This window comes from Gasterosteus aculeatus, chromosome Y, assembly GCF_964276395.1.
Source record: "Gasterosteus aculeatus chromosome Y, fGasAcu3.hap1.1, whole genome shotgun sequence".
NCBI lineage: Eukaryota > Metazoa > Chordata > Actinopteri > Perciformes > Gasterosteidae > Gasterosteus > Gasterosteus aculeatus.
The window spans coordinates 20,551,214-20,567,543 of NC_135709.1; the positions used below are offsets into that span (position 1 = coordinate 20,551,214).

General features: G+C 46.4%; 1 protein-coding gene across 6 annotated transcripts in view; it reads left to right on the forward strand.

The window, feature by feature from the left end:
• Nucleotides 1-16,330, forward strand: part of LOC120812286 (multiple C2 and transmembrane domain-containing protein 2-like) — a 29,140-nt gene that overhangs the window by 2,815 nt on the left and 9,995 nt on the right. For 3 of the 6 annotated variants that reach the window (XM_078097903.1, XM_078097901.1, XM_078097902.1), the window contains exons 5-18: nucleotides 1,563-1,705; nucleotides 1,790-1,866; nucleotides 1,952-2,066; nucleotides 2,160-2,183; nucleotides 4,447-4,614; nucleotides 5,274-5,404; nucleotides 5,513-5,693; nucleotides 5,872-5,965; nucleotides 6,035-6,137; nucleotides 6,223-6,325; nucleotides 6,434-6,535; nucleotides 6,633-6,707; nucleotides 6,949-7,068; nucleotides 15,299-15,418. In XM_078097903.1, the coding sequence (XP_077954029.1) occupies nucleotides 1,563-1,705; nucleotides 1,790-1,866; nucleotides 1,952-2,066; nucleotides 2,160-2,183; nucleotides 4,447-4,614; nucleotides 5,274-5,404; nucleotides 5,513-5,693; nucleotides 5,872-5,965; nucleotides 6,035-6,137; nucleotides 6,223-6,325; nucleotides 6,434-6,535; nucleotides 6,633-6,707; nucleotides 6,949-7,068; nucleotides 15,299-15,418 (1,556 nt within the window). Of the gene's footprint in view, nucleotides 1-1,562; nucleotides 1,706-1,789; nucleotides 1,867-1,951; nucleotides 2,067-2,159; nucleotides 2,184-4,446; nucleotides 4,615-5,273; nucleotides 5,405-5,512; nucleotides 5,694-5,871; nucleotides 5,966-6,034; nucleotides 6,138-6,222; nucleotides 6,326-6,433; nucleotides 6,536-6,632; nucleotides 6,708-6,948; nucleotides 7,069-9,664; nucleotides 9,771-15,298; nucleotides 15,419-16,330 lie in introns of those variants that run through there. The other 3 variants (XR_013455197.1, XM_078097905.1, XM_078097904.1) reach the window with 3 other exon arrangements.

The following is a 16,330-nucleotide window of genomic DNA, read 5'->3' on the forward strand; positions in this document are numbered from 1 at the left end:
AGGAACTACTGCAAATGATCTAAACCGGTGGGAAAGTGAATGGTATTTGCTGCCTATTACTGTATTCTTTGCTTGATTTAATTGGCAGTAAAACGGCCATAGTTCCTCCTTTATGGCTTAAGGGCTTTCTCAAAAAAGAACATCTGACTCATAGATTTGAAAAAGAAAAAGTTGTCCTACAAGTAAAAAATGTAAAGTGTATTTGAGAGACGGAGTGTCAGTGTGAAATTCAAAATGCAAACCTTTCTGAGGCTCACAGCGTCCTCCGGTGGTGAAAAGTTGCGACAACAGAAGATAATTAACTGATGGATAGATGTATTTTAACAATCCCAAAATAGGAAATGATTGTGTTACAGTAGCAGTTAATAGACAATGAGTATATAAAGCAGCACTAGAGATTATTACTATTTTGTAATTCTACCTCACTACACCAAATATTCTAAATATTATTCTTTGGTCTATCTCCTGTAGCTTTGGCATACCACCGCACAGCCAAACTCTGAAGAGACCTTCCTTGGAATGCCCCTTAATTTGATTTTTATTTATTTTTTTAGACCCTCCATGCGCGGCGCCCTACTCCCCGCTAGTTGAGACCTTACTTTACCTGACAAGATGGCACCACGATGATGCAATCCCCACACTCCCCCTGTCTCTGCACTGTTTGCCCAACAATCCACACCGTGCCAAAGGCTCACCAGTGGCACTCATTGTCATTACATATTCTGAAAAGACCCACGGCACCGCCCCCCCCCCCACCTCCTCCCCTCCACCCCACTCCTTGGTTTTTGTTTCCCCCCTTTTTTCCCATTAATTTCCATCGTCACCGTTCTCAGTCATGCCAGAGCTTTTCTCCTTGCTAGCTGCCACATTCTCCTCCCGTCAAGTTGCCTGGAGGTTTTCCCGTCAGGCTGGCAGGGTGGAGCTGCTGTGGGTCCTGCCTGCCTTTGCGAGATGTTCATTTGGAGTGGGGAGCTGACAGGCCTGACAGCCCATCCCCACAGGGCCTTTGTCATGTGATTCAAGCCTCCCTGCAGGCTCTCTCAAGCACCCCCTTTATTCCCCTACACAAATGAAGGCATGGGACCGGATTTCCCTTTTTTTTTCGGCCAATGTGCATGCAATTGCAGAAACAAAGAAGTCCCCACCCCCCTCCGCCCCCCCCCACCACCCACCACCCCGCTCGCAGACAGACTTTCTTAACAGGCTTGAGAGATTAACACTGGTTGCTTCTAGATTTTAGTTTCTGGTCGCCTCATGCTGGCGAGTGTTTCTACTCCTTCAAAATTAAACAGTTACATCCCTATGCTTTTGCCATGTGCGGGGTGCACCTTCTCCACACACATTTCAGTCTCTCACACAGTCATCATAGGGGAAGGGTGTGTTTTTGTATAGAGTGTACATTTTTAAAGTGGCAATGTCTTCTACACAGTAGATTGAGTAGATATGTTTTTATTAATCCACTATATATTTCTATGTAAATCAGTTATACACTGTGGTTATGGTAATGACCACCTGTCCCACACAACATCATCTAATTTATCGTTCTTATTTCTAATTTGAAGGTAACAGTGATCCTTACGTGAAGTTCAAACTTGAAGGAAAACAGTTCTATAAAAGCAAAGTGATTTATAAAACCCTGAATCCACGATGGAACGAGTCCTTCTCCCATCCTCTTCGAGACAGAGAGCATGCTGTGGACGTTCGGGTAGGCGTCATCTTACAATCCCAGCGTGTTCTTCTGCAGAAGCATACAATTTCTGTTGCTCACTAAATGTGAATATTGTTGCAGGTCTACAATAAAAACCGGACCGCTGATGAGTTCATGGGTTCCAGCAGTATCATTCTGAACAATCTTGAATTATACAAGTTAGGAAGATATCCTGATTATTATATTTTTAAGTAATGGATCATTGTGAGGATGTCCATAAGTGTCCTTTCGGCCTCTCCACAGGACCTATGAAATGGAGCTGCAGCTCGACAATCCGAAAAGTAAAGAGGATGACATGGGAGTTATCGTGGTTGACATCTGCCTAATGTTCAGAGATGCCACCATCAAGAGAAGCCCTGTGAGACCGGTTCCAATCTGTTGATGCAGTTCTGTGACCCCAGTCTTACCTGAATTGTTTGTACTGATATTTTGTATTTTGCCCCCCCCATAGAGATGGCCACCAAAGAAGAACAAGGTATGGCTTTGTTTATCATTACTTTTTTTTTTCTTCTAAAACTACTTTCATAATTTCCAAAATGTGGACGGAATGTCTCTGTTATCCTGATCTGAAGCACTAGGGGGCAGTAGCTCACTGTACTATGGTGCAACAAAGAACGAGGTGTATGCTCAGGACACGGGCTTTTGTGTGTAACCTTGGTTTCACGCAAAGCCTATTTCTTTTGTGGTTTCATAGTGAACCTTTTTTTTTTTTTGCTGTGCATATTATTTTCAGGGTTATCATTTGCTGTGACAAAAAGCGTTACAATATTACATTCTGATCAAAACCGAAATAATAATATTGACTGAATACGTACATGCAAGGGCCTCAGATGAATATCACAGCACAGTATTTGGTTTTGTAGTAAACAAAGTTCCATATCCTCTCAAGTGGTTTTCAATATCTGGCAGCTGTAATTAGATTCAGAGCGAAACAGGAGGGTTGCTGTTTGGGAGTCGCTCTGCAGCGAGGGTTTGTATTCACACCTATGCAGTCAATACATCTGCCACTGTTCAGTCTCTTGATGGTCCAGTAGACATTCTCAATTTGAAATTAGATGACAAAGGAACGAAGCCATTTTCGTACACGTTGCGAGTTATCCACTGCAGATGCTTAAAGATACTCAAAGGAGACGGAAATGTGTGATGGGACTCTTCACAATGTTCGGCTGCCTAAATCGCAGTGCTAATTTAACAATGTAACAATGCCATTTTTTTCTCCCATTTCATTTTTGACAAACGTACAATATCTCATTGCATTTAACACCTATCCTGCAAGTGCTGAACACCCAGCTCTTACAGCTCCACGCCCCCTCTCTCATCGTTTTCTCATTCTGTGTTACCACCACCACAGGGACAGTGATAGTGTTTCAAACAGGAGGGGGGGTGGTGGGGTGGCAGGCGGGGAGGCTCTGCTGTTCGAGGCACGATGCCAGTGTGGGATGCCCAAGATCGGCTCTGCTGATAATTCCCAGGCATAGCGGGGCAATAACCCAGATGTTGGGATGTAATATCACAGCTGTGGATGGACAGTGCCGAGGTACTAGCCAAATGGACCTGGGTCTGAGCTCATCGTGCTGGTCCCCATGCTGTCCCACCATATGGAAGCAATCGCACAGCCCTTTTAGGACCAGGAATAGATTCTCTTTAAGGGCCACTTACAGTTGAGTGGAATTGTTTTATTGGCCGCTGAGATAGAAATGCGTCCAAGATAAACACTTGGGATGACTTGGCTGAGGCCTGTTTTATATCGCCGCTCCACCCCTTGTGTTCCTCTTCTTTTGAAGGGGCCGATATTTATAGGGCCGTGCCTGTGGCATTCCATGTGAATTCAGGTCCCTGAGACGTGCTTTGATCCCCCTCCGGATTGCAATGTGGGTTGTGACCCCGCCGCGAGGAGGAGGGGCCGGAGTGGCAGGAGAGTTGTTGGCGGGGGCCGTTTGAAGCGGCGTCGCCAGGGCAGTCGGAGGAGCCGGGGGGCAATCAAAGAGGCGAGAGCAGATTACGGTCCTGCTTTTTAATTACAGTCGGCCTCTCTGCTGTTTGTTTTTACATCCCTGGCCTATCACCGCATGGCCTCATGGGAACTCTAACAGGGAAACATATCAAGGCCTCGCTTTCTCACTCCCCCTGTGACACACGGCGGGAGAAGTGGAGGATTTGCCGGGCTTGTCCATGATTACCAAAGAGTCCTCAACACCTTTTTTTTCCTTCGGAGATTCACGACAGATTTAGTTGCAACTGTTTTGTTATTTTGCTGGTTAGATAAATATTGGAAGAATTTGTCAACACGCAGTAAACTCTGATGCCGGCCATACATACGGCATGTATGCATAATTTTCTGACGGGAGAGATGTGCGGTTTGCATCATTACTCACTGCTGCCTGCTGTCTCTTGTGCAGTATGCCAAGTGTCCTGCCTCCCCACACTCAGTCTGGGAGCCAGTGATGAGTGGGACTGTCACAGCCAGGAACATCTGGCTGCTTGCTGACGTTCCTCTCTGCCTCGCTCTCCAGGAGCCTCCGTGGTGTGGCTTACCTGTCAGTAGAGATGTGCTAATGCGCTCCAACACAGACGCGCTGCACGGTGTGGACCTTTTGTCCTACTTTCACGCACTCTGTGAACATTACGAGGTGACAGGCCGGGGGAGAGCCCGGAGCGTCCGCAAACATTGAGCTTTTTAACCCACCCCATCCCCCAAAAATAAAACTGTTTCTCCTGTGTGCACCTTAATGGACCAGGCCTTATCATCCTCGCGATCGGCTGAGATGCAGAAAAACTCGCCGAAGAACCAGATGTGGACTGGGGTGCTCGGAATTACCTTGGTAGAGGGACAGGACCTGCCCCAGTACGGCCAAGGGGACATTTACGTCCGCTTCCGCCTCGGCGATCAGAAGTACAAGAGCAAGGTTGGACCCCGTTTCTTTTTCTTCCCCTACTTCTCCCACGCTCCCGTTTCTTCACACTTCAAGTCTTTTACTACGTCGTACTTCTCCGCTCTTCTCGCTCAGCAGGTGCCTGTCAGTGGCTCACCTCCACCTTGGCTCACTGGGCCATGGCAGAGGCAGCTCATTAGACTGGGCGAGGCTGCCACTCACGTCTCTCTGCGCCACCGGTTCCTGGGCTTCATTGCCTTCATTTGCATACCCAGCATGCCCTGTTCATCTATCTGTACTTGTTGGCCTTCCTCCCGACGGTCCTACAGCGCACGTGTCTTGTGTTGTCGCGTAATTTCTGTGTAAACCTCTCTGCTTTCTTCTCTGCTTGTTGTTTGTTGGACAAAGCTGATTCTAATTGGAAGCTGTCAGTGTTTTACAGTCCCAGAGTGGCCACTGAGGTGTACACATACAAGCGCGCACATGCACATAGAGACACACACACACAACACACCTCTCTTTCTCCTCTCCTACCTTGTTCTGGTTGGACTGAATGAGGACTTAATTCAGCTGTCATGCAGGAGCCGCCCAGTCAGATAATGCATTGAACCTGATGTTGCGTCAAAGTGTGCGTGTGTGTGTGTGTTCCTTGTTAGTGCGTGTGCTGAATCTGTGTCTTAACTGCCTTTCAGAACATGTGCATTCAGGACAATCCACAGTGGAGGGAGCAGTTTCACTTCAACCATTTTGGAGATAACCAGGAACCTCTGCAGGTGGAGGTATACTCCAAGAGGGGGAGGAAGTGTGAGGAATCATGGGGGATGTGAGTGGTTCCTGGTGGGACGTTCACATTTTGTCTCCCATTTGCTCCTCCACAGACCCAGTTTTTCTCACGTGTTTGAATGGAACTATTTTCTTTTTTGTGTCTCAGGGTTGAGGTCGACCTTATGAGACTTAATGAGATGCAGCTCTTCACTAAAGTGCTGGACCCTGGAAAGGGCAAGCTGGTGTTTCTGGTCACCCGGAGACCCTGCTGGGGAGTCTCCATCTCTGACATTGAAACAGGTGCCTTGGAAAAACCTGATGAGAAACAAGCCATATTGGAGAGATTTGTAAGCCCTTTTTTTGTTTTATTTTCATATATTGTCAAATATTGGTATCACAACCCAGTCCCGTTGGGGGGAGGTGGGGTCAATGTCAACGTTTTAAATTAAGAAATACAACAGATTTCATAAAATATACATTCACAAAGAGACCAATAATGTTTTTATTGATTTTCTTTTTTTTCAGAGCTTAAAGAACTCACACAAGTGTGTGGGAGAGGTTGGCTTCCTTCAGGTCAAAGTTGTAAAGGCAAATGATATTCCTGCCACAGACCTCAATGGTAATCATCAGAACTACTCACTTTGGTCTTCTATCATAATGGTTATTTTAAAAAACATGTCATTTGCAGGAAAAAGCAACCCTTTCTGTGTCGTGGAGCTCGGTAACAGCAAACTTCAATCTCACACGATCTACAAGACCCTCAATCCGGAGTGGAACAAAGCCTTCACATTGTAAGTAGAACATCTGGAAAAAGGCATCCTTCTCATTTCGTGTGGTTTATGTTAACAATAATGTTTATTAACTCTTATGTTACAGCCCGATAAAGGACATTCATGATGTGATAGAGTTGACTCTTCTTGATGAAAACGGAGACAAAGCCCCAAACTTTTTAGGAAAAGTGGCAATTCCGTTACTGGCTGTAAGTTTACTTCTTTACATCAGCCACGACATTACTATTGTGACATGATTTATTTGGCAGTGCATATTAATATCTGATTTAAAAATATGTATTTGTTTATTGTAAAAGGTAAAGAATGGGAAGCAGGTATGCTTATCCTTGAAGAAAGAAAACTTGGGGGCTTTCTCAAAAGGAACCATCACACTGGTGCTGGACGTGATCTTTAACAAAGTAAGGATCAAACTAAATAAGCTTGTTAAAAAGGTGATAGTATAGGTTAATTTTTTCGAGGGGTGAAAAGTGTTATTATTTCCTTTTTTTGTCCCAGGTCAGAGCTGGTATCAGAACCTTCCAACCAAAGGAGTCCAAATTAGTGGAGGAAAACCAGAAGTTCTCCAAAAAGGTCACTTCTATTGATGATTTTAGCATTATTTAGCAGAACAAAACAAATAACAAAACTACACACGGTCACAGTTTGGATCGGCCACCGTCCAGCTAATTTCTTTAATGTGCTTTGAACATCTAATTTCACAAGTAGCCAATACGAGATTGTAAAGCTCATTGAACCTCATTGCAAAGTGAGAATCAATATGTCCAGTATCAAATGATACTAACCGGTGTTTTTTCCGATTATTTCCCCTTAGGTTCTTGCCAGGAATATATACCGGGTTCGAAATATCAGCACGGCAGTTCTGTACACGTTACAGTACATTAAAAGCTGTTTCCAATGGGAGAGCAGGCAACGGAGTCTAATAGCCTTTCTGGTAAGTCATTGTCTCACGTTAATGAACTCCCTTTCAAGCCTCGGGGCAAACAAGTTTTGTCCCATCGCACCGAAGTCCAGTTTATAACTCTTTCATTTCACGTGACTTAGATTTTGGGGGAAAATCTTTGGTTTAGTCATTTTCTCTCTCACGTCTTTTTCCCATCAATCACCATGTCTGCCGTCTGTTTTCATCCCGTCCGCGTGTGATGGATGTGCTCTATCCTTTAAATCAAACCCCACTTAGCTTTGCTTCACTTCAGATGACATTAGAGCGTATTTGAAGGGATGGGGTTTGCACGTTTGTACATCTGACTTCTTAGCAAAGCCTCCCAGCCTTGCAGGATGGTGTAAGGAGGATCACAGTCTCAGCTTCCTTGGGTGGAAAAGTGACAGTCTGCCTCTGAGATTTGAACCTTGTTTAAATGTCTCTGTTTAGCTGTTTTTAATGAGTGTATATGATCTAAGGTCCTAAGCTTAAATAATCTTAAATTACCCCTGTGAATCCCCCTCAGTACAGCATATGTAATGTCACGATTAAGAGCGTACACTTTGCCATGAAAGCCCTGCCAGCGCCGCGTCAGGGTGAGGAAGCGGTCACAGACAGGGTGTGTGAAGAGCTCTCCTTTCACCGCCTTTCTTCTGTCTGCTCCATCTCAGAGTGACATGCAATTCATACCTGCCGTATTCTGTGAGCTCTCCTCACTGATCCTGAGGTGCAAATCCCCCCCCTCCGCCCCCCAGGCAATGGCCAGGCTCAATGTATCACAGCCTTTAGAACAGCAAAGGAACACAGACGGCCAGGCGGACACACGAAGACAGGAAGGCCGAGAACAATGCAGGCGATTGTATGAGGACACAGTGGCAGGCAGGCTGCTTCTTTCGGAGAAAGAAAGTTGGAGAAGAGAAAGCGGAAGACAGTCAGGCGAGGGCGCGGCCTACAGAGGCAGACAGCGAGAGGCTCGGGGGCGGGGCTACGGGCGGGCTGACGGGCGACAAGTTCAGCGGGACGGGGCCATCTTCTCCCACCTATAATTAGATCCTCCGCAGGCGACGGGAGTCTGTGGTGGCACACTCTAATCTTTCATTTCCACCTCGACTCCACCTGCTGTTTAGGAGTGCAGCACACAAATAGAGGTCTTAGAATGAAGGGAAAAGACTCGCACGCCCACTGTTTTCATCAGGATCATTGTTGGATCATCGTTAAGATCATTGAGTGGAAAAAGTAGCCACGTGTTTTGTCAGTGTCTCGCACACGGAGACACGTCGCATGTAAATATTGCATATTCCCGAACCTCAGTCTGTGAGAGCAACATCGAGGTCTTGATTGACTGTTATTGGACGCCTTGTGCCGCGCCGCGATCCGCACAAGAGCCCCGGCCCGTTCCGATGGTAGCCAGTGTACAGCCACTCCTCCTCCTCCTCCAAGTCATCACTCGCAATTAAGTTAGTGTTGGGAGCTGTCTAAAGCAGCATGGCACCATGTGCCTTAATGATAGCAGCTCCCACTCCTATCTTTATATCTTTAGGCCGTGGTAATAAGATAACTGATTCAGACAATGACAGATGGCCTCTGCTTGCCTCTCTGATATGCATAATTATGCCACTAGTGTCTGCTCTCTTCCACAGTGGCAGGCAGTGCAGGGTATGCAGGTAGGAAACGCCGCAGCGGTGTGGGGTCTAGCTTTAATATACATTACAATACATTATTTATAAAGAAAGCAGACCAGTCCCACCCTTTTACACCATGCACATCCTATAATGCATTACCGCTGCTGTGGTGTCTACTGGGACTGCGGGATGCTCGCGTAGTGCTTTACCAGGAATACTCAGCCATTATTTCACTCAGTCCCACAGGCACATTTTTTCTGACCTCCACACAGCATGCAGTCCACATTTGTATCCTGTTTATGTAGATTTGTGTCTGCATTACAAGGTGGTTGTTGGTGGTATTCAAATTTTGCATGAGGGATCACTTCTCTGTTACATGTTAACTACGTTAATGGGAAGTTGTTTTTTTGGGGGGAAGGGGGGCCCGTGGGGGAGAAGTCTTCTTTGTCAGAACAACTTTTTTTTTTTCCATGAGTGAAAGAAAGCCGTCTGTTCAGGAAGATATACTTTACAGATTGATGGTTTATTTAGTTTTCTGCTGCAGATGTAAATTATTGTGTGAGGGGATACTTGCAGTATCGTCACTGTTTGCGAGTGCAGGAGGTCACTCATCAGCGCTGTACATGCCGTTAGAAGTCCCCTTCGATTTCCCACCAAAGTGCAGCAGTTTTAAAATAGATCTCCCTAATTAGGTAATGGAACAAAACAACAAAAAAATCTCTCAGGCATTTAAACAAAGTTCTGGCAAATCCTCATAAACATTTTCATCAGTGAAGGGAAATACAAACAAGAAATTTGTATTTTTTTCTCCTCCTCTTGTTTATGCTACAGTAATGAGCCTGGGATCCGCGCTTTTCAAGAGTTTGATGACAGTATGTTCCTTTCTGCGAGAGGGAGGAAATGTGACAGCTAAAATCTTCATAAAATAACAGCCTTTAGATGTGCTTTTCGCCAAGACTGAGCGAGATGAATGTGCTATACATCAGCAGTGACTGCAGAAGGGTCACCCAGAGTTCTTGGCTGCACACAAGGACGGGACCTGTAGATGGAGCTACAGCACTGCTGGAAACACCAGCGGAGGCGCTAAGGAAGGTGAGCGGTTACCCTTCTCCACATTGGTGGGAACGGACGTGGAGTGAAGTCCTCTACTGTGTGCGTTACACCAAGAGACGCCAGTTCCTTCCACCAAAAAAAGAAAGAGGCTAAATGAGTGTGTATTAGACAACCAAACTAATCTGTTTCAGAAGTCGAACGCTGAGAACAATTTAGATTAAATGGATGAAAGTAAAAGAAAATAAGGGATCATTTACATCTGAAAGCTGGTTTTGAGCATCGCTGTCATCAGATCGTTTTAAGTATTTAAGTAGAATTAATATTTTAATATATGAGGTACCTCATCTGTCAGGAGTTGGACTAGAAAGAAACCTGTATACTTTATGTGAGTATTTGAACTGCTTTTTCTTTTTGTCATTGCCAGGTAGTAACCACTTTAGACATCATTTGACAGCCTGTGAAATGCTGATTGCTTCACATCACACACTGTAAAGATGGCATTTGATGAATGTTTGATGCGATGCAGCTGTAAACACACTTGGCAGCTGCGACGGGCACTTTTTGGGGGCCGATAGAATCACCGTCTCCCCAGATGAGGGTAGGACGGGGTCAGATCTGTCTCCAGAGGTCTCTGGAGACAGATCTGTGCCGAGCCGCCGCGGCCCGGGGGCCATTACAGCGCACCAGCCTGGCTAAGCCACAATCAGGCTTTCCATAATTGTTCTGGTCGACGCTGTCCCTGAGTCTCGCATCTGCGGCTTTGCGGTTTTACTGCATTGCGGTGTGGCCGAGCTCTTGTGAGAACGGCGAGACTGTGCGCGCCTATGAATCGTCTCCCCGTTTCTGCTCTGCATCTGTTTCCTCTCCGTTTTTGAAAAAAACACACTTGGCAGCTGCGACGGGCACTTTTTGGGGGCCGATAGAATCACCGTCTCCCCAGATGAGGGTAGGACGGGGTCAGATCTGTCTCCAGAGGTCTCTGGAGACAGATCTGTGCCGAGCCGCCGCGGCCCGGGGGCCATTACAGCGCACCAGCCTGGCTAAGCCACAATCAGGCTTTCCATAATTGTTCTGGTCGACGCTGTCCCTGAGTCTCGCATCTGCGGCTTTGCGGTTTTACTGCATTGCGGTGTGGCCGAGCTCTTGTGAGAACGGCGAGACTGTGCGCGCCTATGAATCGTCTCCCCGTTTCTGCTCTGCATCTGTTTCCTCTCCGTTTTTGAAAAAAATGTTCCAGGAGTGTGTTTCTTCAGTCATGAGGGTTGTGAGGGGCCGTATCATAATGACTGCCTTTAGCATACTCGCCACCTTCCTGGTCACAGAGGACACCTCTCCCCAGGCAGCTGAGGCGGCGACCTGTCCGCCCCGCAGCGCCGGTGTTTGGGGGCCCGGTCTTGGCCCCCGACGCGTTAACGCGCACGTGAGCTGAGCCGACACACACAGAGAGGGGTGGCTCGCATGGCAGATCTGTCACCCAGGAGGTCGCTCAGTGTTAACGCTCCCGACACGGATTAAATACTGGTGGCCAGTGCTGAAGTGCAGGGTCAGTGTAGCCAGCACTGACAGGCACCACGCCCCCCCACCATGGCTGCCCACACGCTACCTGCCCCGGAGAGTAATCTTAATCTTATCTGTGCTTCCTGTGCCTCCGACACCCCCCTCCACCCTGAAAGCCCGTCCCCCGCACTGGCCCGAGCTCAACACATATTACATGTCTCATTGCTCTGCGTTTACTGCTACTTTAAAGCCTGCCGCTCTGGTCCTCAACATAAGCCCTCAGCCAGACTCTGTTTCAGCCGGGCGACCTGCATGAGCTGATCTGCTACTTTGATCCATTATTAATCTCCTTTTTTTGTATTTCAATTGAGGAAGTAATGCAGATGAATTATTGCTGCCCTCGATTTCACCCCAAAACAACGTCCAAGACAATTCATGATTTTTTAGAGGTTTCCATTTGTTCTTAATTTTAACCAAACTATTTATTATAAAGTGCATATATAGCCCATATTAACACATTGTCATGTCCACAGATCCTGCTTCTTTTTTTGTCCCTTACACTAACCAAAAAAGGCAGAGACAACCGCATACAGACACAAATCCTGCAGCTTCTTGTTGAATTCTTTCAGTATATGTTCATGCAATCTGGCATCAGTCCACAGCCCCATGACTGACCCTCATGATGCTGGCTGGCGCTCTCCTCGCTTTGTTTAGCTCTCCAAATGGAGGGAAACCAGCAGACAGCGATGAAGATACAGCCAAGATTACACCTTCCCTGTTCTCGGATAGTACACTGTGTTAAGAACAAGGGCGTTTTGAAATGTACAGACATTTTTGTAGTGATATTGCATGTCCTCATGCTAACAGCAACGTGCGTCACACTGATGCCAGTTACCTGCTGCGGCATATAAGGAGAGCATTTGGCATCCTGATGGCATACTTCTGCCAGTCAGTAGTTTAGGTTGGTGGACTGAGCAAACCCCCTCCGCTGTTAATCAATTTGCAGGATGGTAGAAACTCTTATGGAGGATGTCTTTGTCCCTTTTGTTCCTGCTACGATCTCTTCTCCCGCTCTCCCCCCCGGGAGAGTGTGGGTGGCAGGAGCTGTCATGCTTGCTCAGCTTTAAGTTATTTTATTCGCACTTTTAATAGCTGAGTGCTTTATTATTAGGTGCTGGATTCTGCTGGTCAGGGGATCTGCATGAGAGGGCGCGGAATGCATTTAGAGGAGTCGTATTAATGGCACTATAAAACAAAACTGTCAGGCTGTTCTTAACCCTACTGGCAGAATCTCACTGCCCAGGGTTGCCCCCTTCTCGAAGCGCTTACAGGTGGCTAAGGAGAGTGCATCTCCATCATCTACTCCCCCGTGTGCTAATAGTATTATTAATTCGTTCTTTTATTTTTCTTTCTTTTTTTCCTTGTCCCCGGGAACCTTGTGAATAATCATAGAGACATTTTTCAGCTAAATGGTGTTTGTCAAGGGAGTTTTCCTACATTAGAGAAACTTCTCCCAGACATGCACGCTAACACACTTGTTCAATTACAAGTCATTTGTTATCCACTTCTGCTGTGTGTGTGAACCTAAATGCTCAGGTGGATCAGTAATTAATTCATCCCTCGCTTTTGCTTGTCGCTTTATGCTCTTCTTGGTTAAATAAATTACTTCTACCCCGCTCTTGCTGCGACATATTAGCATTACCGTGTTTAAAAAGTACACGGTTTTACTTGTCACGTGTAATTTTTTGACGGATGAAAAAATATGCAGTTGGGCCCTTAAGACTGAAACGGAGAGCCTCTTTGGTGGCAATTAAAATGTGGATTCTTTTTTTATACGAATTTACACTTACGCCTGAGAGGTTGCACTTTGTCCAACGTGTCCTTTAATCACTCAAGCTGCTCGCTAATAAAACATAAACCACTTAGTGGGGAATTAGCTCCGTCTCCATTTCACAGAAACTCAGGAGAATGTGGGGAGACGGGGGATAGGTTTAGTCCTGCCTCTGCTCATTACTGTGGGATGTCTCACGGCAAAGTCTCAGTCTGTGCACCTGAGTGAAGGAATCCGAGAGGATTTTCCCAGATGTTTCTCTCCATCTTTTTTTATTAGTGTTAAAAAAAAGCATGTAAATCCTGAACACATGGGCTGACATACCATGAGGGAGGAATTCAGAAGATATTTCTGACAGTCTTGGTTTATACCCTCATTTAAGCACTCAGTTTAGACACAAGGCATTGTATTTCTGTAGGCTTTTATCTTGTCCACTGAGCCGGAACGCGGAGAGTAGAAATTTGCATTAGTGGGCGATTATGAATACCTGTGACAGATTCTCCCTGCCGGCTCCCTGGGCGGAAATGAATTGGCTCTCTCTGTTGACTTGCACAGGAAGACAGAGACCAAGCAATTAGACTTTAGTGGTTAATGTAGCAGCTTTTGCAGGGAGGGCAAGGAGGTTCAACATTCCTGCTGGGCTCGTGTCAGTTTCCAGGCAAATCCCCCCCCCTCCCCCTATTTCTTTTTCCTTTTTTTACGAGGATACTGTGAATATGACAGGCTACCTGTCTACCAGCCAGCTGAATTCCTCTGGGGTGAGGGCAGCGTCGCTTTCGCGTCGCCTCATGGGAACCGAGGTAACAACACATGACGTAGGTTATTCATAACAGAGATGAGATGTGCTGCAGCCACCTCTGCACATCATGCATATTCATTGTTTACCTTTTCTCTTCTCATCTACAACCAGCTAGTTTGTTGCCGCATGCGTAATTCAAATGAGCTCTTTAAAAAAAAACAACAACATATTGTTCCTAATGGTACCGGCGTCCTGCTGCGTTGTGCCTCACCAACTATCTCCCAGGTTGCATTAAGAGACAATAGGCAGTACAGCAGTGAGGCCTTGGGCAGTCGGACCACAGTGTTGTCTGCATTAGTCACGGTTCACGTTTCCCTGGTGGCTGTTTGAACCGAGGCCCCGTGTGGCGGTAGGTAGACCGGCCCCCAGAGCGGTGTACGGTTGCTTTGACAGGAGCAGTCTGCTGTTTACAGACCTGCTATTGAGGCCTGAAGGCCCCAGTGGTTCACATCCTGTCCTGGGCTTAACTCGAACATATTGTTCATAGTCTAAGTGGCCTCAAGCACTTGAGCCCAGACTGCACAGTGCAATCATCGTGTGGGTTCAGCGTAGCAGTGTTAACTAATTATTTAAAATAAACTTATAGAAAAAACAAAGTAGAAGTGCAAAATTATCCATTCATTAGAGAGCATTTTATATAAGGCATCAGGGAAAATATGTATGCTGTAAATGGAACTGGACCATATGTTGGCTGTATTGGTACACAATCACACTTATAATAGATTTTAAGACTCAACTTGCTGTGGGGGGGCTTTTTATTTCATCCCTGTCAACCAGCTGGTGTGATCCCCCCCCCCCCCTCACACATTCCCGATCGCTTCAGTTAGAGACGGACTAATTAGGCTGTCACTAAATGGGTTTAAATGCAGGCGTCCAATTAGTCCTCTGCTGTGAAATGCAGTGGGTGTTGTGCAACGTGTTTAGCACCACTCCTTTACAGAATTATGAGGGATTACTCATTCAGTGTGATCCATCTTATTTCTACCAGGGGTCTTGGCTTTTCTCAGTATCATCGCCATGGAGGGGGTAAATGTTGCAAATGCTTCTCCAGTTGCCATATGCGCCTCGTCAGAGAGCCTTGCTGCTTCCGCATCTAAGAGGATTTGATGTGCTAGTTAAAAGACAGCATAGCATGCCTATCCATGTCAAACTTTCTGTTTCGCCGCAAGGCACTCTGCCAGCACACTGATATTGGTGCATATAAGTAGGATTTCACGATATTAAAAGTTGGCACTGAATGTCTGTTACTTTTAAACCACTAAGAGTCAAATCTGTCATCACTGGCTGTAAATCTCAGCGGCTTTATAATCTGCAGTGCTCAGTGCAGATTCAGGACGTGGTTAAATTTGTTTTGGGAACAGGCTTGCTGAGATTTGAAAGCAAGGTCCCTGCTATAGCGTGATGGGATTTGCGTCACACTGTCATGTCCTGTCTCCTCAGATCTTCCTTGTGACGGTGTGGCACTGGGAGCTCTTCATGCTGCCTCTGTTCCTGCTTCTGCTCATTGGTTGGCACTACTTCCAGCTCACCGGGGGGAAGATCAGTTCCAACCAGGACCTGGTGAGAGACGACGACTCCGGACTCTGGCAGCATTTATCCGCACACATCTTTTGATGCATTTCAACTCTGGTCGAACCCTGTTGGAGTGATGGAATACTTTTTGCACACATTGGAAAAATAATGTCAATCAACAACTCTGTTGGCTGTAGAAAACCAGACACGGTCTATAAAATGCTCCTCACACTACAGCCGTTTTTTAGCAGCATTCCACGTTTTATAGCCGGTTAAATGTTTCTATGTTTTCCAGAGGTCCAGTCCAACGCCAAGAACAAAGAAGCGACTAAAGTCAAATCCCCTGTAAATGTGCATATAAGTTATAGTCTGTTGATTTTAGTATTGTCACCTCTGTGAATGCAGGGCTGTAGTTCTCTCCACAACATGCCACCATCTCCCCTCTTTCTACTGTTATGAAAATGATGTTTGCCCTGCCCGTGTCTGTGAAGGTTAACAGACACAGCGTTCATTTCACTGCATTGTGAAGCCTTCTCACCGGCCAGCCGAGGGCCGGGCCTTCTCGCACGCCCTCCCCGAAGCAACATCCCTGGCCCCGGTGCTTGTGTTTTAACGGCTGCTGGCAAAGATGCCGTCCCTGGGCAATGTTAAGTCCCGGGCTCGCCCTCGTATCCAGTGTTGAGACACTGCCACCCCTCTGTGACCCGCTGGCTGGCAGTGACACCGCTCTGTTCCCAGGGAATGTCATAGTGTGCAACACATTGGGGTCAGGAATGACTTGATATAAAGTGATCTAGGCAACAGCATCCAAATTAAATGTGTTTTTTCTCTCTCTCTCTCTCTCTCTCTCTCTCTCTCTCTCTCTCTCTCTCTCTCTCTCTCTCTCTCTCTCTCTCTCTTTCTGTTTTTCTGTGTGCTTATGTTGTGGAGAAATGAGATTGCTTTGGTGTGACAGTGCTG